This window comes from Neolamprologus brichardi, chromosome 13, assembly GCF_056152115.1.
Source record: "Neolamprologus brichardi isolate AB-2024 chromosome 13, ASM5615211v1, whole genome shotgun sequence".
NCBI lineage: Eukaryota > Metazoa > Chordata > Actinopteri > Cichliformes > Cichlidae > Neolamprologus > Neolamprologus brichardi.
Window position 1 is genome coordinate 26,226,166 of NC_142116.1, and position 16,423 is coordinate 26,242,588.

The following is a 16,423-nucleotide window of genomic DNA, read 5'->3' on the forward strand; positions in this document are numbered from 1 at the left end:
GTGCAAAACGTTTTGTCGGCATTGTTGTGTTTGTTGGGGAGAAAACTTACAAACATACAGTGCAACACTTCAGAGTCACACTGCTAGCAATAGAAGATTTCTGTAAATTTGACAAGCTGAACGCATTCTGTACTGTACAGGCGATACAGCACGAGATTCATTGACAATGGTCTACAGCCAATCAGGACGCAGAACACAATGTGCTGTTTAAAAAAAAAAGCATGCAAAATTGCACCAATAAAAGGTGCAAAAGAGCGAGACCGCGAAAGATGAACGGCGTTATAGCGAGGGACCACTGTACACCCTTACTGCTTCCATAGGAATTAAGAGTATAAGTAGCTGCTGCACTTGATTAATTAGGCATCAGCAAGTATGGACGCCTGTCTTTAGGTCTGGAGCATTCACGTATGTGACAATGCCACTATCGTTCAAGGAGTCTTCCATGCAATGCTCAGCGAAACTGCAAAAAACCTGCATCTCAGACTGTACAGGCAACAGTTAGAACGTTAAATGTTACATTTCATGACAGTACGATTAGAAAACGAGTGAGCAGGGATGGTTTGTTAAAAAGGGTTGCCAGAAAAAAGCTTCATTTCACTGGATGCAAAGGTTTGCTTTGGAAAGTTACATCTGAACACACTACAAGGCTTCTGTAATCATGTCTTTTAAACATAGAAGACTAAAATGGAGATGTTTGGCTGTAATGGACAGTGCCGTGTTTGGCCTAACCCAAACCAGCTCATCAGCTCAAACTCCTTATAACAACGGCCAAGCACGGTGGTGGAGGGGTGATGATTTGAGTTTGGTTTTTGGAGTTGTTTTTGCAACCATGGGACCTGGATACCTCACAGTCGACCATGATCTGCTCTGTAAAACAAAGTATTCTAGTCAAATGAGTCCATCGTGTCAGCTAAAGCGTGGCAGAAACTGGGTCATGCAACATATGACAACGGTGCTAAGTGCATCATCAAATTTACAACAGAATGGATAAAAAAGAAAGGAATCAAGGTGTTACTATGGCCCAGACCAACTAAAATGCTTTGGCGGGATCTTAAGAGAGCTGTGCATAAGCAAACAAGGTGTTGTTCAGAAGAAAATAAGGTTAGATTGATAGGTAAACAATTAGCTCGATATTAAAACCCGTAAAAACCTCTCAAATATATCAATAACAACAACAATATGGATCAAGTGTAATATCTTGTATGATCAAAACGCTGAGGATGCCACTTTCATACGATAGTATAAGGAATGTACCTTGTATGAGACACATAATACATAAATATTTACTACATTTCTTATCTGTATGGGCGACTTCATTTATTTTTTCCACCTTTTTCCCTCCGTTGTGTTTGTTACATTGCAGATAGAGCACACAATCAAACATTTCTGACTGTGCATACTGATTGTTTGACTAATCTGGAGGTTTGTTTAAGACCCGTCTGATTGTTTTGACTGCTCCAGTTTCTCCTGCTGTCAGACGTTGCTGCAGCGATATCAGTGTAATTTCCCCCCCTACGTGTCCACACGCACTTTCAAAACTAAGGCGGCACAATAACAATTCATGATGATAGTCAGATCTATAAAAATAAATCTGCACTTCAAAGGTTCGCAGTCATAATGATGAGTTTAAAAAAACTGCCACCTTTACTTATACCACGACTGCTTCGGTGAATGTGGGGCCGACACTGGAAATGCTCGTAAGATTGCAGTGGGAACAAGTTAAGGGCTGCCATATGTGAACAGGTACAGCAAATGCTAACTTAATCCTCCAAGAGCATGCAGTGTAGAGTTACTGGTATAGGAAGAAAAGCATTACATATTACTCCAGACCTTTACGACAGCCAAGCTTCTGTAATGAAATGGCTCGGTTATGTAAATCAGAGATGACAGGAGGCTTTTTAAGAGTGTAGCTAAATTTAATGCATTTAATGTTTTCTTTACATCTGCAGAATACACACTGCACAACATAAATGACTACTTTACAGTCCATTTATCATAGAATGTGTCTCTTTGTATGTAAAGTGAGCAACATTGGTTCAGTGCTGCTCTAAATTATTGCCTCATTTATTATTGACCAGGTCCTGCCGCTGCAATGTTTCTGCAGTCCTCCTCTGTGGAAAATGTCTTATTATATCCTATTGGTCTGATTAATGGCATGTTACTTCTATTTATAATAGAGGGCATAATGTCTAGAATTATATAGTAAAGTCTAAAGGCCTCTTGATTATTTTTCTGAGGATTTCATAGCTCAAAAGTTTGGAAAAATAATTTAATTACACAACATGGGGGCATATCTCGGCTGCCATCATAAATGTGGTGATTTAGTTTTATTTATATAGAGCCAGTTCACAGTTAGTTTATCTTGAATGGGTTTGTGTAGTGAGATAATAATATTAAAGACAGACTCAAACTATAAGATGTATCCCCTCTGAGCAGGTACTTGGTGACTGCGGGGAGGAAGAACTACCTTAGAACAGGAAGAGACGTCCAGGTTAGAGGCAGCCACCTGTAGCAGGCGATTGGAGAGTGAAGAGAAAGAGAAGAACGAAAAGAAGTGCACCTGGCAAACATGCACACATATTCATGAGTCACTGTGTTTCTCAGGTTGAAAAGGCGTCAGGAGGAGGGTCAGTCAGAGGCCGGGAATTATGATGCTAGCGGCGACGGGGACGGAGAGGCAGAAAGCGGAGCCGCCGAAGAGGACGCGAACGAGCCAGAACCAGGACCGGAAGCTGATCCCGAGCAGGCGCCCGAGTCTGCCTCCAAACTGAGCATGTGCGGCTCAGTGTGTTCCTCCCCCGGCAGCTGCTAGCGCCACATCGCCTCACAGTGACGATGGCAGCTCTCTCTGGCGGCTGCGGTGTTTGTGCCATGCCAACAGATACCTTCTCACCTCTCTCTCATGTCGTAGCCTACAGCGGAGGAAAATGACAGCGGGGCAACTTGGCGCACAGCAGCAGCTCCCATAACGGTTCCCATCGTTTACGCCCCCCGCCCCCCATAGCATCTTTTTGGTAAGGCATGAATGAAGCGGGATCCCAGAGAGTCCCTGCCTATTGTACCTACCGCCCTAGAGTAAGCTCCAACTTCTATGCAATGTTACAGTATAGCATGACAAAATAATAAGGTATCACTTACTAGGAGGTGTCGTTCCATAAGCAGAGAGCCACACGAGCATGATGACATCCCGAGCAATAGCAGTCTTCGGCTTTTTGAATAAGGTTAGTGGTTTTGGTGGAGGTGCCTCCCTTTATTATCCCTGTTCCAGTTCCGATGGGGGACGACTGAATTATTCAGCACACGAAGGCACTCGGTTTATTTTATTGCCTGTGTCTTCAGTTCACGCTTCCCCCCCCTTTCATGTGATGTGTGCCCTAATTTGGAACATTTTTTTCCTCCTGGAGCGCCTTCCTCTTGTTGCAACACCTTCCTGTGGTACATTTCCAGTAAGTGTTGATGGCTGTCTGCAGTCAGCAAAGACAGTGTGACTGGTTTCATGTTGTAAACCTGTTTAAAGTTGTGCCTGTCGATGATGATCGGTATTTGTTAATCACACCGTAGCCATGGATGTGTTATAGGGCAGGTTTTCCTCTTTTAAGTCTTAACCAGCTAGCTGTTTTTTCTTTTTTCCCCTTCAGGCCTTTTTAGGAGGAGAAGGTACTGAAGTTAAAATCAGTCCAGCAATCAGAATGAAAAGTTGTGCTTGTCACTGTGTCCAAAATGCTTACGAAGATTTAGTATTTTAGCCCTGCACCAAGCTCTGACCCAAAGAGGGTTCTGAAACTCAGCTCACTGCCAACAATGGCATCCTTTACAAATCTATAAGAAAGCTCTGTTTGCTTTACTAGACTTCATCTTGTTAAGTGCTTAGTTTAGGATAAAGATCATCTCCCTGTAGAGGTTGGTTTGGGGTAGCTGTGTCCTGTCGGTACGTCAAACTGCATAGATGAGCTACTCTTTGATTGTCGTAGTGAGAGTGGTACATTTTAGGGTGGCGCCGTTAATCTCAGTCTGAGAATATGTAGCAAAAGACCACCTTAAAAACCCGAAGGCCTAACAAATTGACAAACCGTGTAAATAGCATACAGTGTAGGTAATTAAACTGACCACAGTTTTATGTGGGACTGCTAACTCGACGTGTAAACTTAAGGAAGAGCTGTGTGAAGCTTCACACCACTTCATCCCGCTCTTCTTTCCAAGTGTGCAGGCACAACTTGTAGGCAATATATGCCAAAGCTTTTCTACCATTTGCAACCATTTCTAAGGAACTTTGAGTGTGTGAATGTATGTCTCTTTATCCCTCTGATAACATAAAGTCAGTTATTTCTGCAAGTGAAGACATCGTAATTCATACAATCATAATGTGATGATGTGCAAACTGTCTATTTCAGGTAATGCATCTTGGGAAATACACCTGTTTGCTGTCTTGATGCACCAGTAAAGCTGTTTACCCCGGCAGCTTTGACTGACCTTTGGGGGTTGGAGCCACAATTTAATGTTGCACTCAGTTAATTTTGTGCCATAGCCTGCTGTAATGTTAATTGTGAGGTGCAGACAGAACAGTGTTGGCCTAAGTGCGTCTCTGCACTCCCACTCTGCTCAGTCAACGAATGGTCTAGCTTCCACAGTGTAATTAGTGGACATGAGTGAAATATCACATGAACAGGTAAAACAGTATTAGCTACAATATTTGCTTCACTCTTTCTTTACTTTTGCCTAAACAGCCAACAGAAACAGTTAATGCCCAGCTATTAACCAACTTGATGACTGAAGCATTTGTATTTTTTAAAAAAAAGTTCTTGTGCCCAACAGGGGGATTAATTTAGGCCTAGTGGCTTTCCGGGGAAGATCGATACTCATGTCTTTGTTTTAAATAAAGAGCTAGAGTCAGGTAGTGATTAGCCTAGCTTAACATAAAGAGTAGCCACAGGGCAAAACACCTTACCAAAACCTGTAAAAGCTTCGAAGTTAGCATTTGTCTTGTGTGATTAATTCTTATATAAATATTAATGTAGTGTTAATGTGCTCTGCTGGTTAAACAGCTAGATGTAGTGAATGAGTGGTTCTTAAAGGATGGATAAAACATTCAACATGTAGCTACACCACTAACTGGGCTGCTGAACCACCAATGGTTTGATTTAGTTTCCAGTTTGAAACATCGCATGCAGGTGGATCTGTACAGCAGGCTGTGGAGGGATTTCGGGTTGATGGTCATGTGACAGGCGAGAGTTGTGATTTTGCTGTCAGGGCAGCTCTAGCTTTGTAACGTCTTTCTGTTTTTAAAGCTACAAATAAGAACTTGATAAATTCTGTGTTAATGTTCTTTCAGTGTTATAATGTGAGAGTTGCCTAGTAACAGATTGTTCTAACATAATTATGAAAAAAAGCCAAACTCTGATACATTTTATTCAAGTAACTTGATAGTAAAGTGTTACCAGTTGACATGTTTCAAATGGAAACTTGAATATCAATCTAACATGAAATATAAAGCACACAGAGCTCCGTATAGTCTACTGTAATAATACATAGCTCATTAGTTCAGGTGTGGGCTTCACTATTAGTCTCATATGACAGATCGATGTGTTAGCCTAGCTCACAGTGAATATTTTTTCCAGGAGCTGAGTCGTTTTACTACAGTTTCGCACATGCAGGGTTGAAAAATATTTACAGTGTTCACAGTAACTCTGATATGATGTGAACATAGCATTAACCTCTATCAAAAGAGACAAAAGACAGTATCATATTTGGCTTATGACATGTTTGCTCTTAGCTAGCTTGCTAACATTAGACGCTAGGATACGGAGACTTGTGATTACAGCTTTTTCACACCAGCCTTTTTAATATGAAATACCAGGTAAACATGTTCTACAAATGACATTAATGAAGGTTCTGTTATTTTAACTTTGAAAAGCTTTAATTAATGTGGTAAGTTGACCTATGTTTATTTAGCATTTTATGTCAAAATGGCTGCTGTGTAGTCACCATAGCTAATTTTAAGCTAACCTAATAGCTGATACTTTCAAAACGCAGGCTGACTGCTTGATAAAGTTTTTTTTTTATAAAATGGATCTATTATTAAGTGCTTGTTGAATTTTTAAACCTCCAATAAAACTCAGACAAGTAGGAAGTTGATAAAATTACGTAACTTCCACTGTTAAGCTAGGCTAACGGTTCCCCAGCTCTAGCTGTACAGTTGACGTTCAAACGTGACAGATGCTTTGACCTTGTTCCTAAACGGAAAGCAAATAGGTGTGTTTCCCAAAAGTAAGCTGTTTCTTTAAAACACTACATTATGATTAGATTAAGAAGCTTTCTTAAAGAGACATGAAATGTTATCTTCCAAGTCTGCCAAAACGTGTGAGAAATTGAATAGTCTTGAGCCCTGTGCTTTTATTTTTGCATGTACCTTTACAGTATAAGCCTGTTTTTTGCCAAAGCCTGGAGCTTGAGCCCTAGCGGCTGATTTGTGCATGCACAAGCTTTTGGTAATAGCATACCTCGACGCTCACCTGATTATCGACACAGTCCAAAATCAGAGTATAACCGGCCTGCGTGACTGTTTACTTTAAGCTGTACAAATCGTATAATCCCAGTGTTACATGGACGGCATGATATTTTAGATGATATGCAGTACCTTTTTGACATCCTGTAGGTTGTCTTAATGCTTTGTTCCAAGTATACAGGTTCGTACCCTCATGGTGAGTGGAATGAGGTCAGCAGCTGTGTGTCTGTTGTGGATTAAGTGTTGCATTGTTGTCTCTGCAGCAGAAGATGAAGATTTGAAACTGGGGCATGTTTTCACTTCACCTCAATACAGAAATTGCTGCATTAAAAAAGAAAAAGAAAAAAAAAACAAAACAAAACTGATTGTCTCCATTTGTGGTTATTTCTCAGACTCTGTCGGCACAGCATCAGACTCACCGTAGTCCTGAGGAGTGTGTGGAAAAATGTGTTAATTATGTAAATGGAAAATATTTGATTTTAACAGTTGATTTAGGCGCAACTTTTCTCAAAGTTACACCAAACTAATCTAGACTTTCGTTCCTTGATATCAGTGATCATTCCTACTTGGATCGTGCTTGCAAACCCTCCCGACATATTTCTTCATGTATTAATGTTCTGTGTTTTAAAACGAGCCATCGTGCTATAGGGTTTGACCAGCAGCAGCATGTCTCAACCATTTTCTCACCGACTCTTTTGAGATTCTGTAGGTGTTTTAAGTCTGTGGTTACACTTTGAAACTCAGTGCCCCGTCGAGAAAAGAAATCAAGAAGAAAAATGTGATCCATGCCACTCGTTTCCTCCCTTATGATCCTACTTTGCATAATGTTCTTGTGCTGCAGGATTTTTACAGGGAATCAGTAAAAGGCCTTGTTGCTGAAACGGAAACTGCTCCGTGTGTTCAGAAAACATGCTGCTTCAATCGCTTTGATAATGAAAATAAATCTCCTTCCAGTAATTTGATGTGTGTGTCATTTTTACCCAAATGCAGCTTTAATGGCAGTTTGTTTGCAGACAGTAGGGGGCAGTGAAGAGCTGGGGCATATACTGGGTGAACAGAGGCGTCCCCGGTGAACTGATCTCTAAATAGCAGTGTACAGTGAAGAGGAATCTAGGACTGACTAGAATAGAGACAAGGCTGTCACAGGATTTGTAAGTATACATAATGCAGAGGCTTGGCTTTGTTCAAAACAATTTTATTTTTGTATGATACAAACTTCATATGGAAAAATATAGAATAAATGCATAGACAGTTTCTCTTTAACAAGGAAATTCAAAGTCCACCCTATATGGATGTCTGCTTGGCTCAGGACTGGCTTCTCTCCACTGGATCTTCAAGGATGTCCACAGCTGTCTTTCCCACATTGTCCATCAGGTGGCGCCACTTTGGGGCCTCAATGGCATCCAGAAGAGCAGCCAGCTCAACCTCCAACTTTTCAACTGTGTCCTCCACTTGCTGCAGGAAGCGTGAGACATGCGTGGTTGACAAATAAATAATACATTAATAAGTTGTAGTATGAATAATAGAATCATCACCGATGAATAATGAATCTGAATGAATAAAACAGTTTCCCAAAACAGCTGGTAACGCAAGGTAAGGTCTGAGTAGGACTGGGGTTTGCTGGATGAGAGGAATGTAGAGATCTGGGGTAGATCACTAGTGTATTAATAAAGTTATGAAAAAAATATATTTTAAAGGAAATGTTGAGGAATATTGGGCATTCATTCTGTCAAAACCAAGGAGGGGGGGACTTCCAAACCCTGATGGTTTCAAACCACTGAGGCCTAAATGAGGTTAGATTAGAAACTACACCTTCTCCACTACGTCCAGGCGGTGGTGAAGATTCGTGTGCTCCTGACAGGCGCTTGAACGCACCGCTCGAGGCAGAAGGTGGGGCTCAAGACCTGAAAACACATTAGATGTATACTCAGTGTTACAGATGCACAGTATAAGCAAACAAGATGTAATAATGAATCGTGAAAGGTACTCGTGCTTTAATAATATGCTGATTTTAACACAGTATGAGAGACGAGAATAAGGAGATGTATTTATTCCTGTGAGCTTAACAAAACTTTAGTCACACACTAAAGGAACTGCTCCAGTATGGGATGTTAAAGAGAGAGGTCAGATTATTGCTGAGGTATAGAAGTTAACATCAGTGCCTTTGTCACGCCACAATGCAGCCAGCTGATTAGGAGAGCTGAACTAAAAGACGGATCACTCGTCTGTTTTATATCAGCTCACAGTTGTGTAATCCTAGGCTCACTGTATTCACGCAGGATTGGAGGTAGATTAGAACAATGCAACTGCATGCAAAGATAACGCAAAAGCAGGCATGTTTTTACAGGACCACCATGGTGTCATGCAGCTGCTGGTCACAGTTTAATTATGCACGGGAAGCATATCATTTAAACATAGCAGTGCATAGCCATAAGATATGAAATCTGCCATTTACCTACAACTCTGGGCTTAATAGGGCTGTTATCCCCCCAAAGCATGAATACATTTAAAAAATAGAGCAAGCCTCAAATAATAACCACATGGGTGTGGTTCAAACTGAATATTCTTGCCAACATACTGTAGCTTTACGAAGAATAATGTACAAACTCTTGCCAATTGTTTCTATCATCATTGTAACCACTAAAATAGCCGTACTCCATCAAGTACGGCTATTTTAGTGGTAAACACTAAAATAGGGTAAACAATAGAGTTCGTATCTTGTGGCCACGCATTACTAAGATGTTGCCACAGTGCCTTATTAACTTGTGGTCAGGACTTTATTATCACATTCTCATGTATTACTAACTCGTGGTGAAGCAAAATTTTGTGGCTACCCACTAATATTTTTTCCATCCACGCCACCAAAAAGGCTCTGGATTTGTTAGCTTGAGTGGCAGCTCGGGGCTTTGTCAAACTGTTTCAAAAACCGAGAGAGAAGAGGAGTTAAATACAACAAGACTGGAGGGAAATATGAGAAGAAGAAGAGTTCATGGTGAGGTGAATTAGTCTAAGGACAAAAAACACTCCCAAACTGGCGTCTGTGCTAGCTAGCTAGCATCTATCATCATCTCTACATTTGTCTCACTGAGTGTTTGAGGATGAAAATGTATTTCCTGCTCTGTCTGAGAGGTTTTAGAGGAGCTTGGGGCTGATTTTGTTACCTTCAGACAAAGCCAGTTTAATTATTTCTTATGTTTTCCACTATTTCTATCAAGCTAAGCTAAACAACTGACTGTAGTTTGAAGTTTTCTTACTACAATGATCGTACCATATGAATGTATATGCATCTACTGTCACGAAAGTCGGTTTTGTTTGACTAAACACTAAAAACATGGTGACCAATTAGAACTGAAGTCCTTATATATCATAGACATACAGCGTAACAAACGATAATTCTTTCTAGTCAAGCTGAAGATGTTTTTGACAAACAGGACTTAAACCCTACGCCAAGTACTCCTAAAACTATGTGAAACCTTTCATTTTTAATTTTTTGTGTTGTTTCTGTGCCGTTAACATTCATATTATAGAGAATATTAATATATTGCAAATATAAATGAATTATTCTGAAGGTTAAATAATCAGCCTGCAGATAAAACCTTCAGATTGCCTGCAAACATGTGAATCCAGTAAGGTACCATGTGTACTATGAATGCAATTTTAAGTTATTATTATTTAAGTTAGTTAAGATGGGTGCTGTGTCCCTAAGCCCCATGAATGTGTCTTTTAAATCTATATGTTAAATGCATGCAGCGTTTGGCCATGCAAACATAACGGTACTCCATGTAAACAAGCTCAAGAATTACACGTTGGGTTTAGTTTGTCTTTAAAATTGAAAAGGTTTCTGTGCAGATTGACTTTAGCTTGCAAAGAAAACAAATAAATATCAAAGTATATATTATTGTTACATGTCCTTATAAAGAAACAAGTCTTTGCCATCTGATGTACGTCTTTAATGTAGAGCTGAAAACTAACCAGAGGAAATGTGCTTTTAGCTTATGTTGCTTATCTGCTCGTTTCCAAATGCAATGCTCCTTTTAACAGTTTGTATTTTCTTGAATTATGTGACTCTTTAGTTAAACAGCAGCCGATTGATCAGGCGTACTTGAAGGCCACAGTTAGTATGCTGAGGAGACAGCCGTGATGCTTGGTGTTAATTCGCTTCAGCAGGCCAGAGAGGGCCACATGCATTGTCCCAGGCATTTCCCTTCTCACACTTAAGTTTCCAATTATCTGTTTCTCTTTGAAGCCCGGGTATTTGGGGGACGCTTCCGTTCACTTGCAGCTCTCTGCTTCTTTTTTTAACGTCTTCTTATCGGCGACAGGCCAAGCTTCCCTTGATAGTATTTATTCTTTATAAAGTGACTGTCTCATCCACTGGCTGAATGCTTGCAGCTGTGAAGTCACTCTCATTTAGAAACAACGAAACACTTGGCGTGAATGTAGACGGCTAAGGCTTGACAGCATGCGCAGTTATTGAGAATTAGTGATCTTTATGAAGTGTTTGGCTGACCCTGACCCCTAACTAAGTATTGTAGTTAGGGGTCAATTAGTAATTTTTTCTTTTGTGGCCAACACACAAAGAGTTGTACTCCCTTGTTCAGCTGTACCTGAACATCAAGCTGTCCTGATTTTACCACAGCCTCTCATGGAAACATTTTTACAAGCACCATTATGGTGTCCAGAGAGTGCCAAGTTCAGTACATGCAGGAATCGGGCCAAGAAAGAGCGATGGATGATGGAAGGTACATTAAATTCATCAGGCTTCCCAGCAAGCGGACTAAGCAGATGTCTGCCTCGGTGTGTGCGCCGCAGTGGGGGTTTTTGTTGCACTCGCTCTTGTGTATGAGGACTTGGCAAAGCTCGCTGCTTTGATTTGACAGTGACAGATGAATTATGAAAAGTCTGCAAAAGACATGAAGTTTTCCTACACTGGATCTACACTAAAGAGCCAGATGTGAATTTATCAAAGTGGCGGTTCTCGCTGTTGCATCTCACAACAGCCACAATCTTTTGTTGTAGTGAATGTGCTGCTGGTTTCAAAATCAAAAACAACAGGGGGAAGAAATGGAGGGATCTGGTTGGGAGTGAGGGGGGCTGAAATTCCTCCAAACCGCAGCTGCGCTTCCATCTAAGTGTCAGCGTGTACACAGCGCAGCCTGCTCTTTTAGAGTAAAACTTGCAACGGGGAGCTACATGCTGAAGTTTGTGATGTATGTGGCACCCACTGAGTCTGCCTTTTTTTGCAGATGCGATAAAAAAGGGGCGGATGCGAAATCGCCAGCTTGTGTTAACAAACTGCAAGAAGGCATTTGTTCCTGTTTATGTTGGCATGTGCTTTCAGGCCATCTCGCTGAAGACTGTTTTTCCTCTTTCAGAGCTCTTCCAAGAGGTTAAGAAATGCACATGCACACGTAAACACACATCAAGAAGACACACCACAGGAAAAGCAAACACAGATATGACGATCTAACACAGCACCGTGCTGCAGCTGAGGACAAAGGTCAACTACCTGGTGTGTGTGTTGAGCGTGTTTGTATGTGATGCTTTTCGTGACTCTCTATAGGAGAGCAGGAGTTCAGCTGAGTGTAAAATTGAAAAGTCAATACAGGTCAGAGCTCACTGTTTAACTGACAGCCGCATTACTTTTAAAGTTTCAGCTACGAGTCAGCTGACATTTCAGACCTTTCCTCCTTACTCCACACTGCTGACATCCAAACTGACCCTTTGGTTGGGTAACTTTACCTTCTCCTTTCAGTTTAAAACCTTCTGCAGTACTGGTCTGTTGTAGTAAAGAGAGAGCTGAGCATAAAAGCACAGTTGGTGATTTACCAGTGGACCCATATTTCTACTTCTACCCATGGTCACGAGCTTCTGGCAATGACTGAAGGAATGACATTACTTCCTCTGGGGTGGTGGTACTCTCAAATAGATATAGAGTGAGAAGCTTGGACATTTGGAAAGGGTTCAGAGTAAAACGGCCTCCTGGAAGCCTCCTAGAAGCAGAAGCAGGAGAGAATACATCTCTCGGCTGGCTTGGTCTTGGTATCCCACCAGAAGAGCTGGAGGAGGTGGCTGGGAAGCGGGAGGTCATCCCTGCTTACACGTGAATTATACTTCTGCGTCAGATCTACTTTGTAACAAACACCATAACCAGAACCCCATTTTAACAGCCTTCTATGTGACCTGACATGAACCTCCTGAGAAGTGTAACTACACGCCAGGTCGATGCATACCACAACGACTTGAATGGTGTGGAAGGTTGTGGTGTGGGGATACAAGATTCCGGTTACTGCATAAATTAGGACAGAGATTTCCTGTAGAGGTTTAAATCAAGCTATGGATGGCTGGATGGATGGGCGGATGGCTGCTGGATGGATGGTTGGCTGGATGGATGGATGGCTGATGGATGGAGGGTTGGCTGGATGGATGGCTGATGGATGGATGGATGGATGGTTGGCATGGGTGATGGATGGAAGGATGGCTGCTAGATGGATGAATGGCTGATGGATGGATGGATGATGCATGGCTGCTAGATGGATGGATGGATGTGTGGATGGATGGCTGCTGGATGGATGGTTGGCTTGATGGATAGATGGATGATGCATGGCTGCTAGATGGATGGATGGATGTGTGGATGGATGGCTGCTGGATGGATGGTTGGCTGGATGGATGGATGGATGGATGGATGGATGTGTGGATGGATGGCTGCTGGATGGATGGTTGGCTTGATGGATAGATGGATGATGCATGGATGATAGATGGAAGGATGGATGTGTGGATGGATGGCTGCTGGATGGATGGTTGGCTTGATGGATGGATGGATGATGCATGGATGATAGATGGAAGGATGGATGTGTGGATGGATGGCTGCTGGATGGATGGTTGGCTTGATGGATGGATGGATGATGCATGGCTGCTAGATGGATGGATGGATGTGTGGATGGATGGCTGCTGGATGGATGGTTGGCTTGATGGATAGATGGATGATGCATGGATGATGGATGGAAGGATGGCTGCTAGATGGATGGATGGATGTGTGGATGAATGGCTGATGGATGGATGGTTGGCTGGATGGATGGATGGATGGATGTGTGGATGAATGGCTGATGGATGGATGGCTGCTAGATGGATGGATGGATAGTTGGCTTGATGGATGATGGATGATGGATGGATGGATGGACGGTTGTTTCAGTGGTATGCAGTGACTCCAGTTTAGTTGACACATCAGTCAGCTGAATGCTACTTTCAACTGACTGTGAAATAACTAAAGACAGCACTACCCCTGCTTTGCTTGAATATAATCAGCTGATTTCAGTTGACTTCACTTTTCACTGACACTTCCATTCTTTCATGTAAAAACAAACGAACTTGAACTATTTTCAGCGTGTTAAGTTCATCAGAAAAGCCATCTGGTTTCTGTGCTTACAAGTCAACTGTCACGTCCACTGCTTTTGCCTCTTGCTCTGTGACAGTTCAACTGTTTTCACTACTTTTTCTTTTTGTAGCATTTACATCTTTTCTTTTTTTATCAAGATAACCCAACACACGAGTCTATAACTATTGTATGACCCCATTATCTTTTCATACTTAGTGTGTGAAATAAAAACGACGTTTTTAGATGACATCAACTGTGGTCTGTGTGTTTGTGTGTGTTCACTCTGTTTGCTTCCTGCAGTTGGCCATTCTTGTAGTATGAAGTCAGTGTAATTCACACTCTGAGGCTGTCACACACAGATTTGGCTCTGAGGGATTGTCCCACATATTTCTGAATTTCCATTCGATTTCGGTGACACTGGAACACGCAGAGCTCAGAAATGCTGGTTTGAAGCAGCAGATGAACACGATACATGAACAATGTATTCGCTCAAGTGTAGCCAGAGCTGCAGTTAAATTAGTAACAGATGTGCTGGCAAAATCCCGAACACACTCAAACATGCATGATGTCAGTTTGGCGCTCATGTGAGCAAGCACACATGCACACACAAACACACACACACAGACGCACACACATCTGTAAACCTCTAAAGTCTATTGCACTGTGCTACAAACATGTAGTAGGATGGAGATGATCGGATGCATCTCCACTAAGCTGATCCATAAATCAGTTTTAGCAAATCAAAACGCTGATCTCTGTTCTGCGTTCTCTGACTCTTCCTGTTTGACCTGTGACCCCCACCTCCACCACGATACACACCAGACTTACCTGCAGCGGCATAGCCAATCAGGAGGAGGAGGAGTCCAATCGAGGAGCCGGAGGGGCAGCTCATGATGAAGACAGAAACCTGGCGGGCAGCTGGTGGCAAAGAGTGAGGAGTGTGAGAGAAAAGAAACAAAGAAGTGAGTGCCCCGAAATCTCTTTTAACTCAAAATTAGGATAAAAAGCCAAAGATTTATGCTTCCATAAAGCTCTTCCCTTCTCCCTCTCTGCCCCGTGTTCGGTCCTTTGCTTTCTAATCCTTCCCTCCCTGACTTGGTTGAGCTCACTTTCCTAATGAAAACATTAGAAGCGGGACAAAAAGTTCAGATTCTGGGAAGGGGCGGGAGAGATGTCTGGGGAGGGGACTCCTCTTTTTCAGCTGCACACTGGCAAGCCTTTAAACAAGGTTGTATTTCGTTTTGAGTTACTGGCATTCATCCTAAAAAGTACCTGTGGTGGCTTGCTGTTTTTGTTTATATGGAAGATAGCAAACTAGCCACTTTATTAGGTACAGATGAGGACAAAATTATTAGACCCCCCCCCACCAAATTTTCCCAACTGCTGTTTTAAGAGAACAAGGGACTTTCAACATAGTATTTCTAAGCATTCGAGTTTTCTTTAGAAAGCATAAATGATTTCTTTTTGCACAAATATCAGAATCATTTCAGAAAAACACCCACAACTTCAGCAAAGGTTTGAGCTGTGAGATGAGAAAGCACCAAAATAAAAAACAGTTCAGGCTTAATAAAAGAATTGGTGATGCCCACAAAGCAGGAGATAGACACACAAAGTTATCACGGCATTTCCAAGCATCAAGACGTGGAGTGAGAAATATCATCAAGAAATTCAAAGAGTATAGAAGAAGCCTGGCAGAGGGAGCAAAAGATTTCAAAGACTGGAAAGAAAACTAGTGAGAGACGTGTCTAATGACAACTGCTAAGACACTCGTGAACGACTTAGTCAAGTCAGGAAGTCAAGAATTGGAGTCTCAGAGAAGACACAGACCGAGAGAAACGCCTTCAAGCCAGACTAAAGTGTGCTAAGGACAACCTGGAGAAAGGGTATTCATACTGGAAGCATGCCCTTTCGTCAGATGAGATGAAACTGTTTATGTTTGGAGAATAAACAATCAGAAGAACACTGTCCCCACAATGAAACACTGTGGTGGGCGTATTAGGCTGTGGGGATTATTCAGTGTTTCTGGAACTGGGAATCTCATCAAAGTTTGAAGGAATCATGAAGAAAGAAGGATATATGAAGACTTTATTTGATTTTGTCTTCCAATGCAACGGCAGCACGGGCTGGGATTGCTCAGGAGACAACTGCTAAGACACATAATCAACCATTAGCGTCAGGTGGGCTAACAGCCAATCACATGGCAGCAACTCGGTGCATTTAGGCTTTTAGAGATGATCAAGACAACATACTGAAGTTCAAACTGAGTATCAGAATATGGAAGGAAAGTGATTAAAGTGATTTTGAATGTGGCAGACACACAGGACTAAGTGTTTTGATATCTTCTGATCTTCTGTAATTTCCCCACAACCGTCTCAAGTCAAAGGTCCAAAAAGGAAAAAAATATCCAGTGAGTTAAAAGTTCTCTGGGTGAAAATGCCTCGTTGGCATCACAGAATAGCAAATAAGAAAGCAACAGTAACTCAAATAAGTAACTTGTTACAACCAAAGTATGCAGAAGAACTTTTATCTTGTCTTCCTTCTCTCAC

General features: G+C 41.8%; 2 protein-coding genes across 3 annotated transcripts in view; one reads left to right on the forward strand and one right to left on the reverse strand.

Moving 5' to 3' along the window:
* stk32c (serine/threonine kinase 32C) overlaps positions 1-7,639 on the forward strand; it is a 108,426-nt gene extending 100,787 nt beyond the window's left edge. For both annotated transcript variants that reach the window (XM_006799068.2, XM_087850376.1), the window contains exon 12: positions 2,605-7,639. In XM_006799068.2, coding sequence (XP_006799131.2) covers positions 2,605-2,812 — 208 coding nt within the window. In that variant the 3' untranslated portion in view covers positions 2,813-7,639. The remainder of the gene's footprint in view (positions 1-2,604) is intronic.
* Positions 7,640-7,681: 42 nt separating this feature from the next.
* LOC102791152 (placenta-specific protein 9-like) lies at positions 7,682-14,981 on the reverse strand. Its single transcript, XM_006799069.3, has 3 exons — positions 14,706-14,981; positions 8,315-8,406; positions 7,682-7,957 (listed from the first exon to the last, which is right to left on the reverse strand). Exons 1-3 carry the CDS (start codon positions 14,767-14,769, stop codon positions 7,808-7,810), a joined length of 306 nt encoding a protein of 101 aa, XP_006799132.2. The 5' UTR covers positions 14,770-14,981; the 3' UTR covers positions 7,682-7,807.
* Between the last annotated feature and the right edge of the window lie 1,442 nt (positions 14,982-16,423).